Below are 25,752 nucleotides of genomic sequence, written 5' to 3'. Positions count from 1 at the left end.
AGGTCTTTAGTTCCCATACCTGTCTGCTTTCTAAACTATGTCACTGCATGAGCTTTCTTAGGGTGCTCGGTAGATTAACAAAGAGCTTCAGTCATCTGGGCCAGGGATCTGGCTCAAGGGCCAAATCCAGCCCACATCCTGTTTTTGTAAATAAACTTTTATTGGAACACAGCCATGCCCAGATCGTCTATGGCTGCTTTCACACTCCAATGCCACATTCCAGTAGCTATGACTGTAGGTAAAAAAAAGTTTGCAGATCCCTGATCTAAGCCAATGTCTCACATTTTTTATATAGTACCACTATCAGTCAAAAAAATTAGGCATGCTCTTCTCTCCTCTCCATTTTTACCTAGAGCGATCTTCCGTCTCCACACGGCCAGCTCAAATGCTACACTCTTCTGTGATGTCTTACAAGATCCGATGAAGGTCAACTGGAAGGAACTCTTTTCCTGTGTCCCACATATTTGACATACATCGCCTTAATCTTGTTATGTGTGTTATCATTTTGGCTCCCATATTATGTCATGTTTGTTGAAAGCAATGTGACCACTACTGGTTAGCTACTGTACATTAAAACACGCCCAGGCTGAAGCCTGGAATACTACCATGGCATTCTTAAAGGAATACCTTTTAAGAGTATCCTGACTCCCTTCACTCCAGTTCTCTGTTTATCAAAGATTGATGATAACCTATAACTGGGTCTTTTTCTTCGACCGAACCTGTCTCTCTTCCTCCACCCCCGTTCTCTCAATAGGGAGGACCCTATATAAATTATGAAGATGGTAATCTTGCCAGTTATATTTACTGTTAATTAATAAATTACCTTTCTAGTTTGAAAGAAAATTCTCAGTCATATCATCCTATCCTTGCAACAGATAGCAATTGCACATTTTAGGATGCGAACGTGGCTTAATATTAAAAGAAAAGTCAAAATATTGGCACACAAACTCGCAGTCACAGGCACTTACCTTGGGCTCTGGCAAAGGGGTAGAGGCTCGAGGGGTGCCAGGGACATACAGGGAAAAAGCGAGTTGTGTGGCATAGAGGTAAGAGCTGGAGGAACAGCCGCCATGGTCCCTGTGTTGAGTCGTCCTCCCCTGCTGTGGATGGATGATGCCATCTTTCCAGCGTTGAGCTCTCCCAACACAGAGCAAATCCGAACTCCTCTAGCTCCACCCTGATGACTACCCGAGACCCTGCCCTATCAAACACGAACATGGCCCTAGGCTCCTTTAGCAGCAACCAGCCTAGGCCTGCGTTGCAGGCTTTCTTAGAAAACTCTTGAGGAATTCCATCAAGACCAAGGGATGCCAGAGACCAAGAGGGAAAAACTGAGGGAGGGATGTATACCATTGCCCCTGTGTTGAGCTCCCCTCCCACACTGGCCAAATTTGATTCTGCATTAGGCTACTGAACACCCTGAAGACTGCCTGAGACCCTGCCCCACCCAAATTGCACAAGACCTAACGCTCTTTGGGCAGCAACCAGCCTGGGCTTGCATTGCAGTCTTTCTTAAAAAACTCTCGAGGAATTCTGTCATGTTCAGGGATGGCAGAGACAGGGAAAAACTGAGTTGTGTGGCTTCAGGGCAAGGGTTGGAGGGACACACACCATTGTCCCTATGTTGAACCCTCCCCCCATATGACCAAGTCTGAATCCGCATTAGCCTGGTGAACTCCACTAGCTCCACCCTGACCATTCCCCGAGACCCTTTTCAGGCGGTGGCAGCTGGCCTTGGTGTACTCTGAGACTTTTTTGTTGACTGTCTCTGCTTACACTGGCACCAAATCTGAATCTGTATTACTCTGGTGAACAATATTCATCCCATGCTGGTGACTCCCTGAGACCCTGTCTCACCCAATTCATATACCACCTGAGGCTCTTTCATCCACTGAGCTTTTTAGGCAGCTGGCAGGGGTTGGTAGGTCTTTGGTGCCTTGGTCCTTTTGCTGACTGACCCTAGGCCCGTACTGTAGGCAGTCAGCCTTGGTTCTCAGCATGGCCCTTCCCAAGTGCATCCAGACCCTGCACAGGCAGCTACCAACTGTAGATTACTTTGCTTCTACTAACAGGTAGCCCTGCGCCGCTCACAGACAATGTCTGACATTGACCTGCAAGGGAGTCCTTCTCAAGTGGCACCAGAATCCAATACACCTGCTGGCAGGCTTCAGACCACAACAGCATACCACCTAATTAATTCCATAGTGGCGCTCCCAAAGAGAGGTCTTGGCAGACATCAGAACCTAATGGGACAAATCCCACTGCATGTCAGGCCCTGCACAGCAGCTCATATGCTATGGTTGTGGCTAATTCTCACAGCCAGCCAGCCTGAGGGTCAATCACATTAACTGATGTAGCAACAGTAATCAAGGTTCAGCTAAAACAAGAAGGCACATACAACCCACACAAGAGACACCTCTGAAGCATCCAACTAAGGTGATCAGGGAGACTCTGCCACTGGGTCTCATAGGACACCTATTATATAAGACCACACTGCTAAGACTGGGAGCCATAGCAGATATACATCTAATTTGTTTCTAAAACATAGAAACAGACACAGAGAAGTAACCAAAATGAAGAGTCAAAGAAACATGTCCAAATGAAAAAACAGAAGACATATCCAGAAAACAAAATAAATGAAATGGAAGCAAGAAATCTGCCAGAAACTGAATTAAAACCGCAGGTTTTAAGGATGCTGTAGAAACTCAAGGGGAAGAATAGAAAAACTCACTGAGGACTTCAACAAAGAGATGGTAAACATAAAAAAGGACATAGAAATGAAGAATACTATAAAAAAATGAAGAGTACACTAGAATAAATCAATAGCAGATTAGTTAAAGCAGAGGACTGAAACAACAATTTGGAAGACAAGGTAGCAGAAAACACCCAATCAGAACAGCAAAAGGAAAAAAAGAATTTTTAAAAAAGAGGATAGTTTAAGGGACCATTGAGACAATACTGAGCATAACAATATTTGCATCATAAGGATACCAGAAGAGAGAAGCTAGGGATTGAGAATCTATTCAAAGAAATAATGACTGAAAATTTCCTTAACCTGGTAAAGGAAAAGACATACTCATCCAGGTAGCACAGAGAGTCCCAAACAAAAGGAACCCAAAGCAGCCTACACCAAGGCACATCATAATTAAAATTGCAAAGTTAAAAGACAAAGAGAGAATCTTAAAAGCAGCAAGAGAAAAACTGTTAGTTACCCACAAGGCAGCTCACATAAGACTGACAGCTGATTTTTAAACAGAAACATGTCAAGCCAGAAGGGAGTGGAACAAAATATTCAAAATGATGAAAAGCAAGGACCTATAACCAAGATTACTCTACCCAGCAAAGCTATCATTTAGAATTGAAGGACAAATAAAGAGCTTCCTAGACAAGAAAAACCTAAAGGATTTCATCACTACCAAACCAGTATTACAAGAAATGTTAAAGACTCTTTAAAAAGAGAGAGAAAAAAAGATCAAATATATGAATAATAAAATGGAAATAAATACATATCTATCAACAATTAATTTAAATGCAAATAGATTAAATATGCCAGTCAAAAGACATAGGGTAGCTGAATGGATTAGAAAACAGACCCAAGCCCTGGCCAGGGTGACTCATTTGGATGGAGCATTGTCCTATGGACTGAAGGGTCATGGGTTCGATTCCTGGTCAGGATACATACCCAAGTTGTGGGTTTGATCCCCAATCAGGGCATGTATGAGAGGAGGCCGATTGTTGTCTACCCTCCTTTTTCCTCTCCTTTTCTCTCTAAAAAAAAAATTAATACAATAAAAAGAAAACAAGACTCCTATATATTTTGTCTAGAAGAGACCTACTTCAGATAGAAAGACACACAGACTAAAAGTAAACAAATGTAAAAGGATATTTCATACAAATGGAAAGAGAAAAACACTGGGGGAGCAATCCTTACATCAGACAAAATAGCCTTTAAAACAAAGGTTATAATAAGAGATAAAGGACATTACTTAATGATAAAGGGGTCAATCCAACAAGAGGATATAACCCTTGTAAACATTTATGCATTCAACATAGGAGGACCTAAATATACAAAGCAAATATTAATATACATAAAGGGAGAGAGCTATAGTATTAGGTATAGTAGAGGACTTATACACACAATTGACATCAATGGATAGATTTGCCAGACAGACAATCAAGAAGGAAACAGCAGCCTTATATAACACCTTAGACTGGATGGATTTATTTGATATTTTTAGAGCATTTCACCCCAAAGCAAAAAAACTGAAAAACACAAAAATATATGGAAGCCAAATAAAATATTACTAAATAATGAATGGGTTAACAATGAGATCAAATCAGAAATAAAGATACCTTGAGACAAATGAAAATGAAAATACAATAACCCAAAATCTATGGGAAACAGCAAAAGCAGTTATAAGATGGAAATTCATAACAATACAGGCCTACCTCAAGGAAAGAGAAACAAGAAAATTCTCAAATAAACAATCTAACCTTAATCTAAAAAAGACTAGTAAAATATCAATTAACAAAGCTCAAAGAGAGTAGAAGAAAGGACATAAATAAACAAAATACTCTAAAGAAATACACAAGATCAGTGAAACCAAAAGCGAGTTCTTTGAAAAGATAAACACAATTAATAAACTATTAACCAGACTCATCAAGAAAAAAAGAGAGATGACCCAAATAAATAAAATCAGAATTAAAGAGAAGTAACAACTGATACCACAGAAATACAAAGGATTGTAATAAAATACTACTAATAATTATATGCCAATAAATTGGACAATCTGGAAGAAATGGATAAATTGCTAGAAACACACCTTTCAAGATCAAATCAAGAAGAAACAGAAATCTGAACAGACCGATTTCTATCTACAAAATTGAATCAGAAATAAAAACAACTCTTAACAAAACCTGAAGATTCTATAAAAAAACTACTAGAACAGATAAATGAATTCAGTAAAGTAGCAGGATACAAAATTAATATTCAGAAATTAGTTGCATTTTTATCCATCGGTATGTCATAGCATCTATAGACGCAAGCAGCGGACCTTTTTCATTAAACTCAAAATATCGTGGCAGTTAACTGGTTACACATCAATAATGAGCTACCAGAAAGATAAATTAAGAAAACAATCCCATTTACAATTGCATCAAAAAATAAAATATATAGGAATAAATTTTTTTTAAATATATTTTTTATTGATTTTTTACAGAGAGGAAGGAAGAGAGATAGAGAGTTAGAAACATCGATCAGCTGCCTCCTGCACATCTCCTACTGGGGATATGCCCGCAACCCAGGTACATGCCCTTGACCGGAATCGAACCTGGGACCTTTCAGTCCGCAGGCCGACGCTCTATCCACTGAGCCAAACCGGTTTTGGCAGGAATAAATTTAACTAAAGAGGTAAAAGACCTGTACTTGAAAAATTAGAAAGAAACTGAAGAAGATACAAATAAATGAAAGCATATACTAAATTCATGAATAGGAAGAATGAATATCATTAAAATGTCCATATTACCCAAAGCAATCTATGGATTCAATGCAATCTCTATCAAAATACAAATGGCATTCTTCACAGAACTAGGACAAATAATCCTAAAATTTTTATGGAACCATAAAAGACCCCAAATGGCCACAGCTATCTTGAGAAAGAAGAACAAATTTGGAGGTATCACACTGTTTGATATCAAAGTATACAGCAAGGCTATAGCATGGACTGGCATAAAAACAGACACCTCGACCAATGGCACAGAATAGGGAGCTCAGAAATAATTCCAAGCCTACATGGTAAATTAATATATGACAAAGGACATGAAGCCATAAAACTCATAGAAGAAAATATAGGCACTAAACTCTCGAACATTTCTCAGTAATATGTTTCCTGATATACCTCCTCAGGCAAGGGAAACAAAAGAAAAAATAAACAAATGGGACTATATCGAGCTAAAAATTTTGCACAGCAAAGGAAGCCATCAACAAAATGAAAAGACAATCGACTGAATGGGACAACATATTTGCCAGTGATACATCTGATAAGGGGTTAATATCCAAAATTTATAAAGAACTCATACAATTCAACACCCAACAAACAAACAATCCAATTAAAAAATGGGCCCAGGACCTGAATAGACACTTCTCCAAAGAGGACATTCAGATTGACAACAGATATATGAAAAGATGCTAATGTCACTAATCATCAGAGAAATGTAAATTAAAATCACAATGAGATACCGCCTCACACTTGTCAGAATATCTATCTTCAATAAATTCAATAAATGACAAATGTTGGCATGGGTGTGGAGAAAAGGGAACCCTGGTGCACTGTTGGTGGGATTGAAAATTGCTGCAGCCCCTATGGAAAACAGTATGAAGTTTCCTCAAAAAATTAAAAATTGGCCCTGGCTGGTATGGCTCAGTAGGGTAGTGTTGGCCTGCATACCACACAGTCCTTGGGTGAAGTTTAAAAAAAAATGTAAAAAATTGAACTACCATACAATCCAACAATTCCACTTCTGGGTATATATCCAAAGAAATCCAAAACACTAATTCGAAAATATATATATACACCCTTATTTTCATTGCAGCATTATTTACAATAGTCAAGATATGGAAGTAACCCAAGTGCCCATCAATAGATGAGTGGATAAAGAAGTGGTACATATATACAATGGAATATTACTCGGCCATAAAAAGGAATTAAATCTTACTATTTGCAACTACACGGGGAGACCTAGAGGATATTATATTAAGTGAAATGACTCAGACAGAGAAAGAGAAATACCATATGATTTAATTTATATGTGGAATCTAAAGAACAAAACAAACAAACAAAATAGAAACAGGCTCATAGATACAGAGAACAAATTGAGGGCTGCCAGATGGGAGGGAGTTGGGGATGCTGAGTGAAAAAGGTGAAGGAACTAAGAAGTACTAATTGGTAGTTACAAAACAGTCCCGGGGATGTAGACCACAAAATAGGGAATAAAGTGAAATGATACTGTAATAACTATGTATGATGCTAGGTGGGGACTAGAATCATCTGGGGATCATTTTGTAAATTATAGAGTTATCTAACCACTATGCTACACACCTGAAATTAATATAAAATAAAATTGAATGTTAACTGTAATCCTATCTAATAAAGACAGAATATGCAAATTGACTGTCACTTTGCGACAAAGATGGTGGTGCCCATAGCCACAAGATGTCAGCGCCCAATCCCCTCAGCACTACTGGAGTGCCCCAGTCCGTTAAGCCCTCACTGCGGGAGCAAGGGGAAAGCAGCGCCCCAGTCCCTCGCGGCGAGCAAACAGCACGTTTGCCCCTTGCTGTGGCGCCAAAGGACAAGCAGGTCCCCACAGAGAGGAGACAGCAGGGCCTGTGGTGGTGTTGAGCAGGCAGGTCCACAGAGAGCAGAGAACTATGGGGAGCGGGCCTAAGCCATCAGTAGGACACCCCCTGAGAGCTCCCAGAGTGAAGAGGGTATAGGTCGGGCTGAGGGATGCGCCCCCCCCTCCCCATGCACGAATTTCGTGCACTAGGCCTCTAGTTGAAAAATAAAATTTAAAAAAGAAAGACTAGCACAAAATAAAACAGTTGGCCACAGACATGACCAACCATGACATGATCTGTAAACGTTTTACCTATAGAACAAAGTCTGGTTAAGAACACTGTAATATAACCAAGAAAACCATCAAATAATAACTTGTCTGAGGTAACAAGGGTTCTTCATTGTTCTACATACATTCTAGACAAAGAAGAATACACAAAGTGAGCATTTGTTACTATGCCTTTCCTGTAGGATGGTTCTCATGCTATAATTCTCATGACCACTGCTGGTTAGCTACTGTACATTAAAACACGCCCATGCTAAAGCCTGGAATACTACCATGGCATTCTTAAAGGAATACCTTTTAAGAGTATCCCGACTCCCTTCACTCCAGTTCTCTGTTTATCAAAGATTGATGATAACCTATAACTGGGTCTTTTTCTTTGACCGAACCTGTCTCTCTTCCTCCACCCCCATTCTCTCAATAGGGAGGACCCTATATAAATTATGAAGATGGTAATTTTGCAAGTTATATTTGCTGTTGATGAATAAATTACCTTTCTAGTTTGAAAGAAAATTCTCAGTTATATCATCTTATCCTTGCAACAGATAGCAATTTCACATTTTAGGATGTGAACGTGGCTTAATATTAAAAGAAAAGCAAAAAACTTGGGGGAACACTTTGTAAAGCATGCGATTGTCTATGCTGTATATCTGAAAACAATACAAAATAATATTGAAAGTAAACTAATTAAAAAAATAAAAAAGCAAAATAAAGAAGTATTTATTAACTAAACACTGAGGGATGAATAACTTGCATAAACACAGAGAAAATATTAAAAATATATCTTCATTATTTCTGAATTTGAAACGGATACACTGTTTTTCAATTATTTGGCTGAGAATTTTACCCCTTACATGCATGGGAAATAAAGTTTAAACAATTCCAATGTGGCTAGAAGTTGATTTTGAAAGCACAATTCTCTACTGTTAGGTTTTGAAAAACTGGATTGAACCTATGACCTGAGAAGAAACCCGTCTAACTCGTTTTATATATATATGGTATGTTCTTTAAAGGTTTCAAAACCTCAGGAAGAAAAGGAGCCTGGAAGCTGGGGGATATAATAGAAGATGCATTTAGAGCAGTGGCTGTCAGCCTTGGCTACGCATCAGAATCACCTGGGGGAGCCTTTAAAAATCCCTCTGCCCGGGCTGTGTCCCAGACCAATTAAATCAGACCCACTGGGCGTATGAGCCAGGCAGTAAGGCTCCCCACGTGATTCCAGTCTGCAGCCAGGATGACACACACTGATTCATAATGAGTGAACCGGCCCAGCCAGAGGCAGTTATGGCAAAGGCAGTGCAGAGTCATTCAGAACATAGAGTGCAGAGAGCAGTCATGGGCAAGTAAAGGTAGATGAAGACACTCACCCTTATGATCCTAAATGCTGGGCTCTTTTTGCTTGCTTTATTTATTTTTTAATTGGGGAATATCAATATTTACCAGCAGAAAGTAATATTGTTATACAGATCAAAATTTTAAACTTATTAAACATTGGTTAAATACACTGTGTGGTATTTCCCTTGTTCTCTCCATGACCAAATCTGACTGAGTCTGACACCACCTTCATTCACTGGTGGCAGCCCCTGGAGTGGCAGGCCTGGTGCCTGGGAGGGTTTAATCTATAACCTTAACCTCCTTTTGTGATGAAAACATCCTATAACCCCCAGTTCCTATCTTTCCCCCATCAGGGGTAATTTGCGTCAGGATGCTATTCTCAAAGCTCAGCTAAGGATCCATGAGAAAACAACTGTTAAGAGTCTGTTTCATGGAATTTGAACTGTAAAAAAGAGAAAAAATGAGGTCAGGACCCAGCCAAACCAACAAGGTACCTGCCAAACCACACCTTATCCTCCTCAATCAGCAAAAATATCATCCACCGCCTGACTCCTCTTACCTCACCAATAGGAGCTCATTCATTCCCTTATTAGGACACTGGCAGTGGGGAGAGGGACTGCTCGTGTCTGAGGCCCAGGAGTGGCGTCCACAACATGTGCAGCTCATCAAAGACGAGAAGAGGGTAACAGCCACTGAGGGAGGAGACTGGAAAAATTACATCCTCGCTGCATGGAGGACAATCCATCTTGGTAGGCCATAATTATGGTTTTGGATTAAAAAAAAGTTTTTGAAGGCCAAACCAAAAAAAAAAAAAATCAATCCTAATATATTTTTTTTAAATGCATTTTTTTTTTTCCAGAAGGGGTTTTGCCTTAGAAATGCAGTCAAGGAATTTCAAGTTGAATGCTTCCGGGGAGTTGACTACTTAGTCAATGAGTACCTGGTCTTACCCTTCTAGAAGGGCTGGGCTTGGATGGCCTCTCCAGTTCTAGAGCACACACCTGGACCTAGCAGTGTCATTTGCTTTTTTATTTTATTTTTTTAAACCCTGTAACAATAAAAGCCCTGTCCCCCTTCTGTATTTCTGCTTTAAATATGTCTAAGGGGTCCTCTCTCCATGTTCTGACCCTTGTCTTAGCTTACCACTTCTTTTTTTCTCACAATATAGCACCATTCACACCAGGCTTTTTTCTATGATATTAGAGTAGCTTCCAAATCAAAATAAGAAGTCTCCCTGTTATGATCTGTGTCAGCAGGGCTGTCCTGTTAATCCCATCCTGTTTAGTGGCTAAGTTGTTTTCAGAGCCAACTCATGAACTCACATCCATTCAAGCAATAACAGATGACAATTCTAACTTTCTAGAATTTACAAAACAGGTCCATCGTGGGCATGCTCTGATATGATTGCTAGAACAACAGTGAGAGAGACACTATTATTCCTACTTCGCAGCTGAAGAAGTAGGCTTGGCAGAGCTGGGCGATTTGCAGTCAGCCAGGACATCAGTAGAATTTGGGGCTTTTCTGACTGGCGCTCTCACCCACCTCAAGGATGTCATAACCATGTGGTTCTGCTCAGACAAGGAGCTCTGAAACGACCAAAGAGAACTGACGTCTTCAAGTTCCCCAGGTTCCTCTACTAGTAAATGAAGGGTGTTCAGGTCCCTGGGAGATTGTGAGAGGCCCCAGGACTCACGTCACTCCCCTGGGGTTGGGCTGCTTGCTGCTAAAATTGACTCCTCGTTCAAGTTGTAGTTACATTTCTAAAGCTAAAAAGTTGAACACAACAGCCACTGTCTATTTAAAAACAAACAGTAACATTGGTGATTAAAAACTAAGTAAATAAAAGAGGAACATATTAGACCAGCCAACCTTGACTTTGAATGAGTGAAGCAAATGAACAAATTGTTTAAAAGGATGAGGATGCTTATTTAATGGTGATTAATTCCCATGTGTGCAGTACTTCTTACCTGTCAGGCAATCGACCGGATTTCATCTAATTCTTACAATAGCATTGAATAGACATGATTGTTCTTTTTCTCCTACCCCACAAACAGGATTTTTTATTTGTCACCATTAAAAGTCTGAATTTTAAACAGATGCTTGGACTGAGGACGCATATCCATCAACTCGTTCAACTTGAGCACCTGTCTCATCCCCAGTAACTTTTCCAGAACTGCTACCTTCACCATGAAGCGCCATGAGTTTTCCTAGTTCAAACTTGGGCTTCTTCAGCCTTCTGACTTTTCTAACAAAGACATCATAGAGCTGACAGTAGATTGGCAAGCCTTTTCTGTGTCTTTTCCATTGCTATCTGGATTTCAAGTCATTTGTCTACAACTCTCGGGTCACGATGTCCATCATCCTCTTCCAGATTTGGCAGACATGTTGATGTTGAGCATCAGAGGTCATCTGAATCTGATGGTTGTGTGTGTGTGTTGTTTTTTTTTTTAAGTAAAACCAACATAGAATAGATGAAGCAAATAACCATCAGTAGTTTTGACATTAACGCGAGCTTCAATCATGGTCTGCCATTTTTTGACCATGGAACACAGTTTGTCTCCACTGGGAAGATCCATGCCATGGAAATTACTCAGGCAGTTTTTGCCCTGAACATCCTCAGTATTTAGCTTGAATTTTCCAAGTGCAACTTAATCATCCTGCAGATCAGCTAGGCTCACTTCAAAAACATGACCCTTGATACCATCAGATGTAATTTTGGTTCCTAGAATTCCCCTGACTGGTGCTTTTCCAGTGTTTCTTATACTGAACATAGCCAGTGCTTTCACATCATGCCAATCTTCCTTAGAAAATGGATCAACCACTTTCTTCTTGGTTCCCTTTTTAGACATGATTATTCTTATTTTAAGTCTAGATGAGCAAACCTGGCACAAATCACTTGCCCAGGATTTTAGCTACCATGTGGCTGACTCACAAGTGTAGGCTGTTTGTACCGCTACAATATAGCATACCTATTTTTCCCTCAGGTCTCAGTTTTTTGACTTTGACAGGACAAGGCTTAAAAGTTAAGATCTGGAGAAGTTTAAAGTTATTTGAAGAATTTATTTTATTTTAATTGACATAAGAAAATCATGCAATATTAATAACAATGAAATGAGAGGAGTTGCTAGTGGTATGTAAGTCCAGCTCTCCCACTGGGGGAAGAGGTACACTCATTGCCTCTTCATAGGACCTGTGAGGCAGTATGTCGTCCTCTGGACTGGTTATTTAAGGGAATGTGTCATGAAAGTCAAAGACCCTCTCCAGACCCTCCTCTCACCCTCTCTCAGCCTGCTCTGCCAGGAGGAGAAGCTTGCTCATCAAGCAGGATCTGATGTCATATTATAATTGCTGCCAGATTCTCCCACTCACAGACCAGAGGTGAGAGCTGTGAAAGCACAGGCAGGGAATAACATCCGCTAAGTGTTAAGCTGGAGACAGTGAGGGAGCTACCAGAAGCAGCGGCAGGCCTGGAGCCAGGAGCCAGTCCACACACACACCCGGGCAGGGAGGAGGTGGGCCAGTCAATCAACCTCTCTGGCCTCATTTTGCTCACCTGTAAAATGGAGCCGGTGATACTTGTAGTGTTGTTGGAGGGTTAAGTGAACTAATATTTGCAACGAGCTTAGAACTGCATTTGGCATATAGTAAGTAATACGAGTGTTAACCGCTTTTATTGTTTTGTTTATTGTTATGAGCCCCCTTCTCTCCCTCCTCCTCATTATATGGAAATAGGTCTTCCAGGGCATGCTATCTTTCCAAACATGAAGGGGAGAACTGGGCACTAAAAATACTTCTGACTCGGGATTATAAATTCCTCTTCATTGAAAATATTAACACCAGAGAATACTGAGAAATGCAGAATAAATGTAGGGGAAATTCTTATCTTTTTTGGTACTCCCTTATTCTTCCTTTCTCTCCTTCCTTCCTTCCTTCCTTCCTTCCTTCCTTCCTTCCTTCCTTCCTTCCTTCCTTCTTTCCTTCCTTCCTTCCTTCCTTCTCCTCACCCAATTGATTTTTAGAGAGAGGGAGGAAGAAAGAAAGAGAGAGGAGAGAGAGAAAAATAGAGAGAGAGAGAGAGAGAGAAACATTGATGTAAGAGGAACATTAATCGGTTGCCTCCTGTACGTGCCTCTAACCCAGGATCGAACTAGCAACCTCGGTATGTGCCCTGTCTGGGAATGGAACCTGCACCCTTTTGGTGCATGGGATGACGCTCCAACCAGCTGAGCCAACCAGCCAGGGGTATCTGTCTTTCTTTTTTGATCAGTGTGTGTGTGTGTGTGTGTGTGTGGGGGGGGGGTGGTGGTGGTGGTGGTGGGGGGGTGGTGGTGTTGTAGCTAAAACGTCCAAAATGCCTTTTATCTCTCACTTTCTCTGTCTCTCTCACTCCATGTCACCTCTCATTAAAATGTAAAGGGAAATTTATCATCGGACAGCCTTACCTTCCCATGCCGGAAATGCACGTCTCCTGGTGGAAGAGGGCACTCCCCTATTCCATTCTTCTTTGGGGCTGGCTGAACACCCAAACTTAGCGGAGAGTTGGTGGATCAGAGCTCTAGGCAGGGGGGTTGGTCTGACTCTCACTGGAGCGGCTTTAGGCAGATTGCCTGGCCCGAGAGCATCCACATGTCCCCACCGTCCCACTACCTTTCAGCCAGCAGGCATTCTAATCGTACTCGGAAATTATTCTACTCACTGCTCGTGAATTCAACTACAAAATGTGATGTTAAGGTACTTGAACTCTTTCCGTACTTGTTATGGGTTGACTTGTGCCCTTTAAAAATGCTATGTAGACACCCTAACTCCCAGGACCTCCGAATGTGATCTTATTTGGAAATAAGGCCTTTAAGGAGGTAATGAAGTTATGATGAGGTTGTAAGGGTAGGCCCTCTTCCAATGTGACTCGTGTCCTCATAGAACGGGGGAGCTTTGGACATAGACAGACATACATGGAAGGTAGACTATGGGAAGAAACACAGAGAAAATGCCTTGTGAAGGCTGAGGATTGGAGTGATGCATCTACATGCAAAACCACTAAAGACCGCTAGCAAACCACTGGCAGCTAGGAGAGAGGCATGGGACAGCCTTCAGAAAGGAACAACCCTGCCTGTTACTTTAAGATACCTAGTACGGAGGTCTTCATTACCGCAACCCTAGGAAACTCATACAGTTCTCAGTTTAAGGATTGAATGGTTCTACTTTATTAATAAATTTTTCCCCTACAATTTCTAGCAACTTCTACTGCCTATTTAGGTGGGTGGTTCATCACACTGAACCAGCAGCCCATCTGATTCATGAAGATGCCTTCCGTTGTAACTTGTACCTTATTCTCTCCTATGCTCAGTTTTCACTTTTGCTGTGTTCCTTTGCTTCTCTGGTATCTGGGGATCTTGGTTGGAGATTTACCCGTAGCTCTGAGGTGGGCCCATAAAACTCTAGCCTTCTCAGGCTCCCAGGGGCAGCCGGTGACAGAGCCTCCGTTCTCTGGGTGGCGGAATATTTCATAGGATCTCCCTCCCAGCCCATAAATCGTTGGGAGAGGCAGACTCATAATACTTCCCTACGTCAAGTAACATCAGAAAATTTAAAACGTATGTAGGGGAGGGAGAGTACAGTAAGTGGGAAACAAATCTTTCGCAGGATACTAATTCCTTACAGACCTGGGGCGGTTCAGTCTCTGAGTTCAAGGCTGTTCCCCTTGGGATGTGTAGAGATTGTAAGTACTTCCTGGGTACCCTTCACTCAGTGAGGTTACAGAATAGTCCCTGTCTATGCTTGAGTCTAAGGAGCTTTTGTCCTTTTGTAGTTAGGAAGTGTTCACTACTTACCTGACTGACATCAGAATACCATTCATTTTGCATCAGGCCTCCCTGGGATGTATAGGGTTTGCCCAACTTGTGGAGACCTCAGCAAACGAAAGTGTAGAGGTGAGGGCCAGGTTTGTTGCACTGAATTCTAGGAAGTCTGTATGCTCACATTATGGGTCGAACTGTACCCTCTCCAAAAATATGTTGAGGTTCTAATAACCTCTAGTACCTCAGGATGTGACCTTATTTGGAAACAAGATCTTTACAGATGTAATGGAGTTAAAATGAGGTCATTAGGGTGGAGCCTAATCCAATATGAGCGGTGTTCTTATATAAAAAGGGGAAATTTGGACACAGAGCAGGACACACAGAGGGCAGATGCTGGGAAAAGAAGCAGGGAGAATGTCACGTGATAATGGAAGCATAGGAGCCATGCTGCCACAAACCCAGGGGCACTTAGGACGCCCAGGATCTGGAAGTGGCAAGGAGGGCTCCTCTCCTTACAGGACTCAGAGGGACCATGGCCCTGGTGACACCTTGACTTCAGACTTGTGGCATCTAGAATCGCAAGACAATAAGTTTCTGTTGTTCTAAGCCTCCCAGTTTGCGGCAGTTTGTTATGGCAGCCCCAGCAGCCCCCGGAAATTAACAGACTCTCCACAGTGCTTCATGCTTTTGTGATTACCCGAAAGCTACCTCAGATTCATGCCCCAGGCACCCAGTTCATGCCAGTAGTTACCATTGTTAATCAACACCCCCTCAACACACCCCTTTGAGTGCTGACTCAGTGCCAGGCACTGTGATAACCACTTTACATATGTTTTCCTCTTTTTGTAGAGAAATAAACTAAGAAACCCAATGAGAATTAGTAATTTGCTCAAGGGTGTATGATTAATAAGATGATGCAAATAAATTCTGAATCTGAGTTTATCTGGAGTTCGAATTTTGAACTTATACTCTCCCCACCTGTGAAGATTCCTTCAAGATTGGTGGCATCCAAATCTCTGGCAAACAAACTCTTACTTCTTACTACACCCTCCTTCACAATGGATGTGGTTTAGGCCAACTACGAAAAACAGTATTTCTATGTTTTGCTCCCAAAGTCCATTTTCAGTAAGTTTCATTCAACGTCAGAGTTAGCCCAAGTGTAGCAGTGGGTTATCCTTTCTAAGCAGTAGGTAAATGCAAGAACAAACATCGAGATGACGAGCTCCTCTGATTTTACTAAAGTAGATGGATGTTTTCATGAACACATGTCAATCCCAAACTGAACTGAGCTGCCTTTCGCCCCAGCATCAGTCGTTGTGTTGGCATAAGCCATGTCTCCTCTGGGGGCCTTAGGAAGGGGCGTGAAGAAGGAAGGAAAGGGTAGCAAATGTGCCACTGGCTAAGCAACCACTGTGGTTTACACACATCCACGTAGCTCGTTCCTTCCATTTTCACTAAACCTGCAAGGCAGGTATTACACTTGTGTTTCACAGATGAAGAAACTCAGGCACAGAGAAATCAAACGACCTGCTCAAGGTTCCACACTTGGTAACGTGGTAGTCAGGGATCTGGCTCTGCTTTCTCATCTGGGAGGAATGTGCCTGTTCTGTGCTCTGAAGGGTGGGTCTGGCCCTAGGAGTACTGAGCCCCTTTTCCAAGCAGCAGGGCCACCGCACTCCAGAAAGGCTGCCTGCGCGATGGCAGAGGGGAGCGCCGGGCTCCTCGCCAAAGCCATTCCTTCCGCCCCTAAGGTTCCGTGTACTCGAGCCCCGGGCCTCACTCGCTCATTCAAAGTTGCACGAACACAGTCTTTTTCAATTAAATTCTTAGGCATATCATAACGATTTATTAAATAGCTGTGAAAATTATCTACGCAAAAGCTACAAATGTCATGGTTGAGCATCATCCTGTGCCCCATAAGGTCACCGGTTCGATCCTGGTCAGGGCACATGCCCAGGTTGCGGGCTCGATCCCTGGTCAGAGTGCGTGCGGGAGGCAGTTGATCCATGTTTCTTTCTCTCTCTCCCCACCCTCTCCTTTCCTCTCTCTCTAAATTAAATAAATAAAGAAAGAAAAATACCAGGCCCTATATAGGAAATTCAGGACTTGAATGAAATATTCTAATCAATGTCAGTGTGACATGAAGTTTATAATACATTTCTAAAGAAAAAGTGAAACATGAATGAGAAAAGTACCATAATTTCTCTAGCAATTTATACGTCTTAATAAAAGTATCTCCTTTACTGGTTACTTTTGTCAGTTGTTTTTAATAAAAAGTCATCTTAAAACAGTGGGAATTAGTGTTTATAAACCCAGTGGGCAAGAGCAGATACCAGGCAAAGCATACTCCTTCCAACCTGGCTCATGCGTGAAAAACCCACCGACCACCTAGCTGCTTCCTTGAGTGTATAACCAGGAAAAGTATTTAAGGGCGGAGGAGTGAGGGTGACCTGGCTGAGCTTCTAGTTACGACAACATGAACAAATGCCACTCGGAGATTTCTATTTATGAAGTTGCATAATGTTATAGCCTGTGCAAGAATCTTTTCCCAACACGACAAAAACAAATGGTCTCTCTAAGTTATTCCTCTGATCTTAAATTTTATTTGGGAAAAATAAGGCTCTTTAATAATGATGTGCATTTGTCTTATACTTAATGTCTTCCTGTCCTTGAATGCATGTCATTTTAATGGCGGCCTTGACACGCCGCACGTTACACAAGCAGGATGAGCCTGTCCATTTTGCAGCTGTGCCGCAGGGAGATGAAGTGACTTCGCAGAGCTGATTATTAAAGGAGCCAGAACAGAATGCAGACCCTCTGATTCCCACACGCAAAGCCTCTCCTTGCAGCTCCGGGCTGACCGGGAGCAGGCAGCCAGGGGCTCACCGGCCAGCGGAGCTTCCTAAACTGCTCTGAAGGCAGGAACCAGGATAACCAAGATTACGCAATAAGCTCAGTGGTTTTCAAACTTCAGTCTGCAGTTCCTGAAATCTCTTTAGTAGGTTGTGACCACCATTTTTAAATGAAATAGAAACACACACAAACATATAGAGAAAATATCAGACGGCAGGAAACTAAATAAAAGATATCTGTATTCCCACATTTTTGTAGCATGATTCACAATAGCCAAGGTATGGAAACAACCTACATGTCCGTCAACATATGAACGAATTAAAAAAATGTATACACACACACACACACACACACACATATACATAGTATAAACACACACATATACATGGTGGGGCATAAGTGGGTTTACAGTACATGAAACACAGTTTATTTTTGTATTATTATTTATTATTGTATTATTTTCCAGACGACCAACTGTAAACCTACTTTTGCCCTATCCTGTATATACATATTTATAATACATATGATGGAATATTATTCAGCCTTGTAAGAGGATGAAATCCTGACATTTGCAATGTGGATAAATCTAGAGGACATTACGGTAAGTGATAAAAGCCAGACAGAGTGAAACAACAACTGTATGGTATCACTTTTATGTAGAACTAAAAATAAAAATGTCAAACTAGAATGGTGTTTACCAGGGGTTGGAGTTTTGGGGAAATAGAGAGAGGCTGGTAAAAGGATACAAACTTTCAGTTATAAGATGAATAAAGTCTGAGGATCTACTGATAATGTATAGCATGGTGATGATAGCTGATAATACTTTATTATATAACTGGGATGTGCTAAGAGACTAAACTTATGTGTTCTCACCAAAAAAAGAAAGAGAAAACAAGGTAAATATGGGAAGTGATGAATGTGTGGATTAACTTGAGGGTGGGAATCCTTTCACAAGGTATAGATATATCAAACCATCACATTGTACACTTTACCGATAAAGCTAAAACAAAATCTGTAGTACAACATAAAAAATATCAGGGGCATTGCACATAGCAAGAGTGAGCACTGTTTGTGAAATATTTATTTCAAATACATATGTGTGTATGTGTGGGTATGTATATACACTGAGTGGCCATATTATTATGACCACCCCATCTGTACTTCATTGACACTTCCAAAAATACTGAATATTGAAAACTTCCTAAGCAAATACTCTCAAGGTTTTATTATTATTATTTGCATAACTAATTCCCTTCATTGTACTGATGGGGTGGTCATAATAATCTGGCCACTCAGTGTATATAGTACTGAGTCACACACAAAAAATTAAGTTTAGCCCTAACCGGTTTGGCTCAGTGGCTAGAGCGTCGGCCTGCGGACTGAAGGGTCCCAGGTTCGATTCCGGTCAAGGGCATGTACCTTGGTTGCGGGCACATCCCCAGTAGGGGGTGTGCAGGAGGCAACTGATCAATGTTTCTCTCTCATCGATGTTTCTAACTCTCTATTCCTCTCCCTTCCTCTCTGTAAAAAATCAATAAAATATATTTTAAAAAGCACACACAAAAAACCTTAAGTTTATTACATTTAAGGTTATTTTAATTTAAGTATAAGTTAAAAGAAACTTGCATTTCCTTCAGAGGATCAGAGGAAAAAAGAAAACCGGAAAAGACTGACGTAGCTAATGCCTGATCAGAGGCTGTGCTGGGTCTGAGAGCAGCCACGGTCCCAAAGGGAGTAAGGTGCTCTGGGTGGTGAGGGGGAGAGGACAGAAGAAAGATGCCTGCAGTGGGTGGGAGGTGAAAAGATTAGATAATCTTAAAGCTTGAGCCTGTGTTTTATCTTTTTGTGTTCTTAGTGCCTAGTCCAGCAGCACCAATGGGCACAGGAAAAGCCTTCATGAATATTTGTTGAGTAAATGCATAGAAATGAGTGAGGTTTACAGATTTTTTTCAGGCTTCTCTTAAGAATTCAGTTAGGCTTGGAAATGAATCCAGGCAGTCCTGCATTTATGAAAAGTTTGTTTCAAGAACCTTAATTTGCAAATTAGTTTTTGGAACTTCAAACATCATTCCACATGGCAGCTGGGATCTCAGGCCAGCCCACAACCACCTTTTTAGACCCAAGTTATAGCTCAGGCTGGTATGAGAACCGAAGCTACGCTTTTTAATGGGAAAAACACATCCTCGCGGGTCCAGTCAGGGAGGCCAGGAGCAAATCAGCCTCCAGATGGCAGAGGAGCACCTCTCCAGCCCCCAGTCCTCTTGCTGTGGTTAGACCTGCAGCTGCAAAGCCATTTCTGATGGGCTGGGGGAGATGTGAGAAGCAGCAGGAAGTGAGGGCTCATTTCAAGGACAGGCAGAGGTCAGAGGTAAGGAGAGGGAAAGAAAGGAGCAGTGCCAATAGCATCAACAAGGACGGAAAAGACTGGGGCCACCGACCACCTAGCCCAGTGATGGCGAACCTATGACACGCGTGTCAGAGGTGACACGCGAACTCATGTTTTTGGTTGATTTTTCTTTGTTAAATGGCATTTAAATATATAAAATAAATATCAAAAATATAAGTCTTGCCGAAACTGGTTTGGCTCAGTGGATAGAGCATCGGCCTGTGGACTGAAAGGTCCCAGGTTCGATTCCGGTCAAGGGCATGTACCTGGGTTGTGGGCATATCCCCAGTGGGAGATGTGCAGGAGGCAGCTGATCGATGTTTCTCTCTCATCGATGTTTCTAACTCTCTATCTCTCTCCCTTCCTCTCTGTAAAAAATCAATAAAATATATTAAAAAAAAATATAAGTCTTTGTTTTACTATGGTTGCAAATACCAAAAAATTTCTATAGGTGACATGGCACCAGAGTTAAGTTAGGGTTTTTCAAAATGCTGACACGCCGAGCTCAAAAGGTTTGCCATCACTGCCCTAGCCAGTGTGATTGTGGCCTGGTGGCCAGGAAGACACATGGAGAAAGGTGAGGCCACCGCCATACGGAGTTGGTGTTGCCACTGCACAGGCAATTCAGTGATACTATGTACAGAGTGCCCAGTATGTGAATAACAAAATCACCTGTTTCTCTGACCGTCTTTCTTAGTTTTTCATCCATAAACAGCAAGTATTAATGTCACTCTTCACCAGGTCAGAGACCCAGAAAAGTCGATCACTTAAAACCAATCACTGAACCTCAAAATGAGCAAACATGGCCTGTTTGGTAAGTGCACCAAGAGTCACAAAACTCACTTGCCCTTTACTTTGTAGGAGAGAAGGCCCCTCACTGCTCCTACATCTAGACCAGTGGTTCTCAACCTTCTGGCCCTTTGAATACAGTTCCTCATGTTGTGACCCAACCATAAAATTATTTTCGTTGCTACTTCATACCTGTCATGTTGCTACTGTGATGAATCGTCATGTAAATATCTGATACGCAGGATGGTCTTAGGCGACCCCTGTGAAAGGGTCGTTCAACTGCCAAAGGGGTCGCGACCCACAGGTTGAGAACCGCTGATCTAGACTATTGACTTATACTTTGAACGTAATTCTAACAAACGGGGTTTCCTGATTCCTTGGCTACAGCAGAACAGAGAGTGGGGTCCTAGAGGCGGGCGCTTTACCAGCAATTAGAAGAAATAAAAGGCATAATGAGAAGAGGGAGGATATTCCTTAATAACTGCATCCACTTTGGGATGGGAGTCTTGTTATCCAAGGAGGTATCACTGTTTCATAGCATGATTAAAAAAGACATATTCATAATGACAATCCTCACCAATTGGAGAGCGTTTCAAATGTGTTGTAATATCTAATTTAAAGAAGGGAAAGAAGGAGTTTCTATTAAACGTTGCTTCTTTCTTTTTTTTTAACAGTACAGAAGTCTTTTTTATTTTCCCCCATGAATTCTTAGGGAATTGGTTCCAGCAGCTCAGGCTCCTTCCCATTGGTTCTCACAAAGTGTGCTTCTCGGGGTGGAGCAGGCTGACGCTTCAGTTGAACCCAGGTACCTTTCTCTTTGGCTTCCTTCTTTTTGTGATCATTTTCCTTCACACATTTCAGGAAGCTATCTCAGCTCTCTGTGTGCTTAATATGCTCAATACATACACATTCATTCTCTTGGCAAGACCCTTGCCCTTAACTTGTTTGCTCACAATAATGCCCACTGCATGCTGGGTGACACTGTAGACTCCTCCAGTTTTGCCGTGGTAACATTGTAGGGCATTCCTTTTGAGCAGTGCCCATTCCCTCGATGTCCACATTATTACCTTTCTTGTAGATTCGCATGCATGTGGCCAAAGGAACAACTCCATGTTTTCTACGAGGCCTAGAGAACATATAGCGGGTGCCTCTCCTCTTTCCCTTTGTGTCAGTCATTTTGGTGAATTACTGCAAGATGGCGGTTCCAGCCAAAAGGAAGCAAATGTTGCTTTTTTGTTATAAAATTTAGCAGGCTGGAAAACTGCCATCTACATTCCCCAATAAGATGGGATAATCTAGGTATTCCTAAACTTTTTACAAATCTGAACATTTTTATGTACATTTCTTCTATCATTTCTGCTGAATCTCATAAAATTATGCCAATCACTTAGTTCCCTGCCATGTTTTTATCTTAGTTTCCTTAGAAAACAGTGGGATGAATTCCCTGTGTTTCTTTGATTCCATGGTTTTAAAATTTACACACCCTTCCACATTTGTTTCAAAGTGTTTCACAAAAACAAAACTTTCTCATTCTCAGGATACATCAGAGCATACTTGTTTATGTGTTTAACTGTTAATGGACTATAAAGCATGACTATTAACAAGAAACCCAAAATCTTGACTCAAGAAGACTTACTTAGGGCTTTGAGAAAATGAGAAAGGTAGTGGTGAAAATATTAAGACTACAAATGACAGAACCTCTCAATAATCTTACAAGAAACAAATTAAGCATCATCTTGAATTCTAAAGAACTGAAGAGCCATTCACACCTGCTCTCAAAGATAACATGGCTCTGTGTAGGTTTTGACATACAGGAATTTTAATGTGTTTCATTAAAAAAACCCCACAAAAAACACTGCCAATCTTGCAGTTGTAGGTGATGACACTGATAATTATCTGATGCAAATGCAAAGGGAATTAGAATTCATTTTGTTGGGCACCTGCTTTGGCATTTAACCTACTAATGTTTTCAAAGCAAAAGGTGCAGAGGCTTTGTGTGTTCAAATGACTCAGTTGAAAAGTGTGAACTTAGATGAGCTGCTTTGTTTATCTAATAACAGGAAACTGAACGAAGGTATTTTGAGCATCAGCATCATGCTGGAAACTGAAGGTTTAAAGATTCAAAATATTTCCTGCCCGTAAATGAATTACCATCTATTAGGGAGAGAACAGGCATGCTCACCACTAACTTTAGTGCAAGGCTAATAATAGGAGGATGGACAAGGGCTGTTAGCATAGAGAGAAAAGAGGAACTGAAGGAGGCTTGTGGAGGAAAGTAGCATTTGATCAGGGCCTTGAAGGACAGGAAGGAAGTCAGAAGCAGAAGAGGTAGATAGAGTTTTTCATCACCCCATTCACACACACACACACACACACACACACACACACACACACACACACAGTCCCCATCTCTTCACTCCCATAGACCCTACCCACTCCACCAAAACTTCCTTAGAATCCAAGTTCTGCATTGAACAGTTCAGAAACCTAATCTTGTTTAATGTCTCTATTTCCAATGAGGAACCGAGGCACATGGGGTGTTCCTCATGTAGGGAATTGAGGGGGCCAAGGAATGGAATTGGTTTGTACATGATGAGTTTGGGGAGCAATGAGTGGTCCAATTTGGCCAGAGGATGGGGTGGTCAGAATGGGAAGAAACATTAAAGGCAGATTGTGGAGAACTTTGAATACCATATTAAGAAGAGTGGGCTCTATCCTCAAAGGTAGGAGGAGGCGGGGGCAGCAGGGACAGGATCTGAAAAGGGAGAGAGACTGAGGCTGGGACCAGATGAGAGGCAACTGCAATTGTCCAGATGGGAGGCAATGACTATTGAAATTCAGGAAATGACAGAGTGAGCTGAGATGAGTGACAGAGACACAGAGAAAGTACAGTGATAGAACCACGGATCCACAGGCATGATGGGGTGGAGAAAAAGTTGGCGGGGGGGGGGCACGGAGAGAGAGAGAGAGAGAGAGAGAGAGAGAGAGAGAGAGAGAGAGAGAGAAAGAAAAGAAACAAAGAAGAGATCTTTTCCTAGAATTCCAGGCTCTGTTGCTGACCAGCTGTGTAGCACTGGGAAAGCCTTTCATGCACCATGTGCCCCCGTTTCCTCATTGGAAATGGAGGCATTAAACAAGATCAGTGATTTCTGAACTGTTCCATGAAGACCTAGGATTCCCAGAAAGCTTTGATGCAGTGGGTAGGGTGGGTGGATAGAGAAGAGGTCCCCAGGGAGTGTGGGGGGTGAGCAATGGGGCGTGATTGGGGAGTGTAGTGGGAATGAGGAACTCTAGACCCACCTATTTAGCAGAACATCTCCTTTTTAGAACAGAAGTCCTCGTAACATTAAATTTCTAACAGAAACCCCCAAGCAAACAAAAAAGCCCAACTAGTTTGATAACCACTGAATGACACTGAGAACCTCTCAAATCCCTTTGAGCTGACCACAGAACTGGTTATCCAAGAGATCTGCTAATATAGTAGACGTGGGTCTCGTTGTTAAGACCCCGTGTGTTCCTCTGTTTATTTGATTAACTGCTGCACAAATGCTGGAAACAACTGGAACAGCAATTGTCATGCTGAATCAGTGCCAAAACTCTCAAAAATGGGAAAGATTTACTGAAAGGCCACTCGGTGTTCTTACTCTCGTGCGCGGTACCTTTTTCCAGGACTCAGTAAGTTTCCCAAACCTCACAAGCGCCCGTGTGAAGAGTACCTGGCCTACGAGTACAAAAACACGGCTTCACTGCTGACTGCTGGCTGTCAGGCTCTGGGTAAGTTGAGTTACTGCTCTGGGTTCCGTTTCCTTGTCTGTAGAATGAGAGCCTTGCAGCAAACAATCCTAGCGGCCCCTTCCAGCTTCAACATTCCAGGATTTCATGATCCTAAACCTTGGAGCCTCTTATCTCAGCAATTCCCAGATCAAGAGCATGTGCTCTCAATCTCTCTCTGTCACAGTCAGATGGTCAGTATATTAAGGGCTTTGGGCTGTTGACTTTAAGGATTGGGCAATGTGTGCTTTAGCCAAATCTGAGTCCTGCAAATGGATCATTCTGAGCAGAGGGCTCAGGTCTAAATTAACAGCAGATCTTCAGACACACAATGCTTTGTGGGCCAGTATTTGGAGTAGAGAAACCCTGTGCCTAGGGAAAAACCCCCATAAAAATGGAAACCAATCAGAACAGCTGCAAAGTTTAGACCAGAAAATCTCACACAGGTCTGAAACTTACATACTCGCTGCCTCCCTTTGCCTGCTGATTTCTCTTTTTTCCCTCCCACTCCCACAATTAAACACAATTTTTTCTTTTACAACAACAATTCCTTTGTAAAAAAAAAAAAAAGAGAGAGAGAGAGAGAGAGAGAGAGAGAGAGAGAGAGAGAGAGAGAAAGAGGGAGAAAGTTAAACCAAAGAGGCAAGTGAACACTCACTGGGAGAGCGCGGCCAGGCTGCGTCTTCCCTTCGAACCGGATCCCCTGAGCATGTCTGCAGCTGGAAGGGGCGGAGGTGCTGGAGGTGGTGAGACCCTCTGGGCGGTCAGGGTGGGGGCCGGGCCCCATGAGGTGCCATGTTATCTGTGGCTGAAGTGCCGTGTGCAGGATGCTCCCGTGTTTTCCCTTTGTGTTAACACTTTTTGGTCTGTCCCTGTGACGAAAGTCTGGGCTTGTCCTCTGCCAAATCTACTCCTCCCCACCCTTCCCTCAGCATAGGATCATCAGAGGGCTGATTGTTATTTTTTACTGTAATGTCTCTAATAGAAGCCCATCACGTTTAGTTGGTAAAGGGCACGGATTGTTTGGAGATTTCCAGAATGTTATTACTGGGTAGTAGGGGCCAGGATCCCCAGAAGCTTTCATGATGAAGACTTCGTATGATTAATGACAATGAATTATTGCAAGGTAGAGAACTGCTTCAAGGAAAAGACGCTGATCCATGTGGAAAACAGGGATCATGGTATCACTTGCGTACACGATCC

The 25,752-nt window shown here is 42.0% G+C and overlaps 1 protein-coding gene and 1 pseudogene across 4 annotated transcripts in view; both read right to left on the bottom strand.

Moving 5' to 3' along the window:
• CALD1 (caldesmon 1) overlaps positions 1-25,752 on the bottom strand; it is a 204,855-nt gene that overhangs the window by 54,012 nt on the left and 125,091 nt on the right. Inside the window, exon 1 of one of the 4 annotated variants that reach the window (XM_059711850.1) lies at positions 25,208-25,396. The exons of the other annotated variants lie outside the window; for them this stretch is intronic. Within the exon in view, the coding sequence (XP_059567833.1) occupies positions 25,208-25,260 (53 nt within the window). The 5' untranslated portion in view covers positions 25,261-25,396. Of the gene's footprint in view, positions 1-25,207; positions 25,397-25,752 lie in introns of those variants that run through there. 4 annotated transcript variants of the gene reach the window in all.
• Positions 11,027-12,885, bottom strand: LOC132242780 (small ribosomal subunit protein eS1-like; annotated as a pseudogene).

This window comes from Myotis daubentonii, chromosome 10, assembly GCF_963259705.1.
Source record: "Myotis daubentonii chromosome 10, mMyoDau2.1, whole genome shotgun sequence".
NCBI classification, from domain to species: domain Eukaryota; kingdom Metazoa; phylum Chordata; class Mammalia; order Chiroptera; family Vespertilionidae; genus Myotis; species Myotis daubentonii.
Note: the sequence above shows the minus strand (reverse complement) of the source record. Positions and strands in the feature narration are given on the sequence as shown.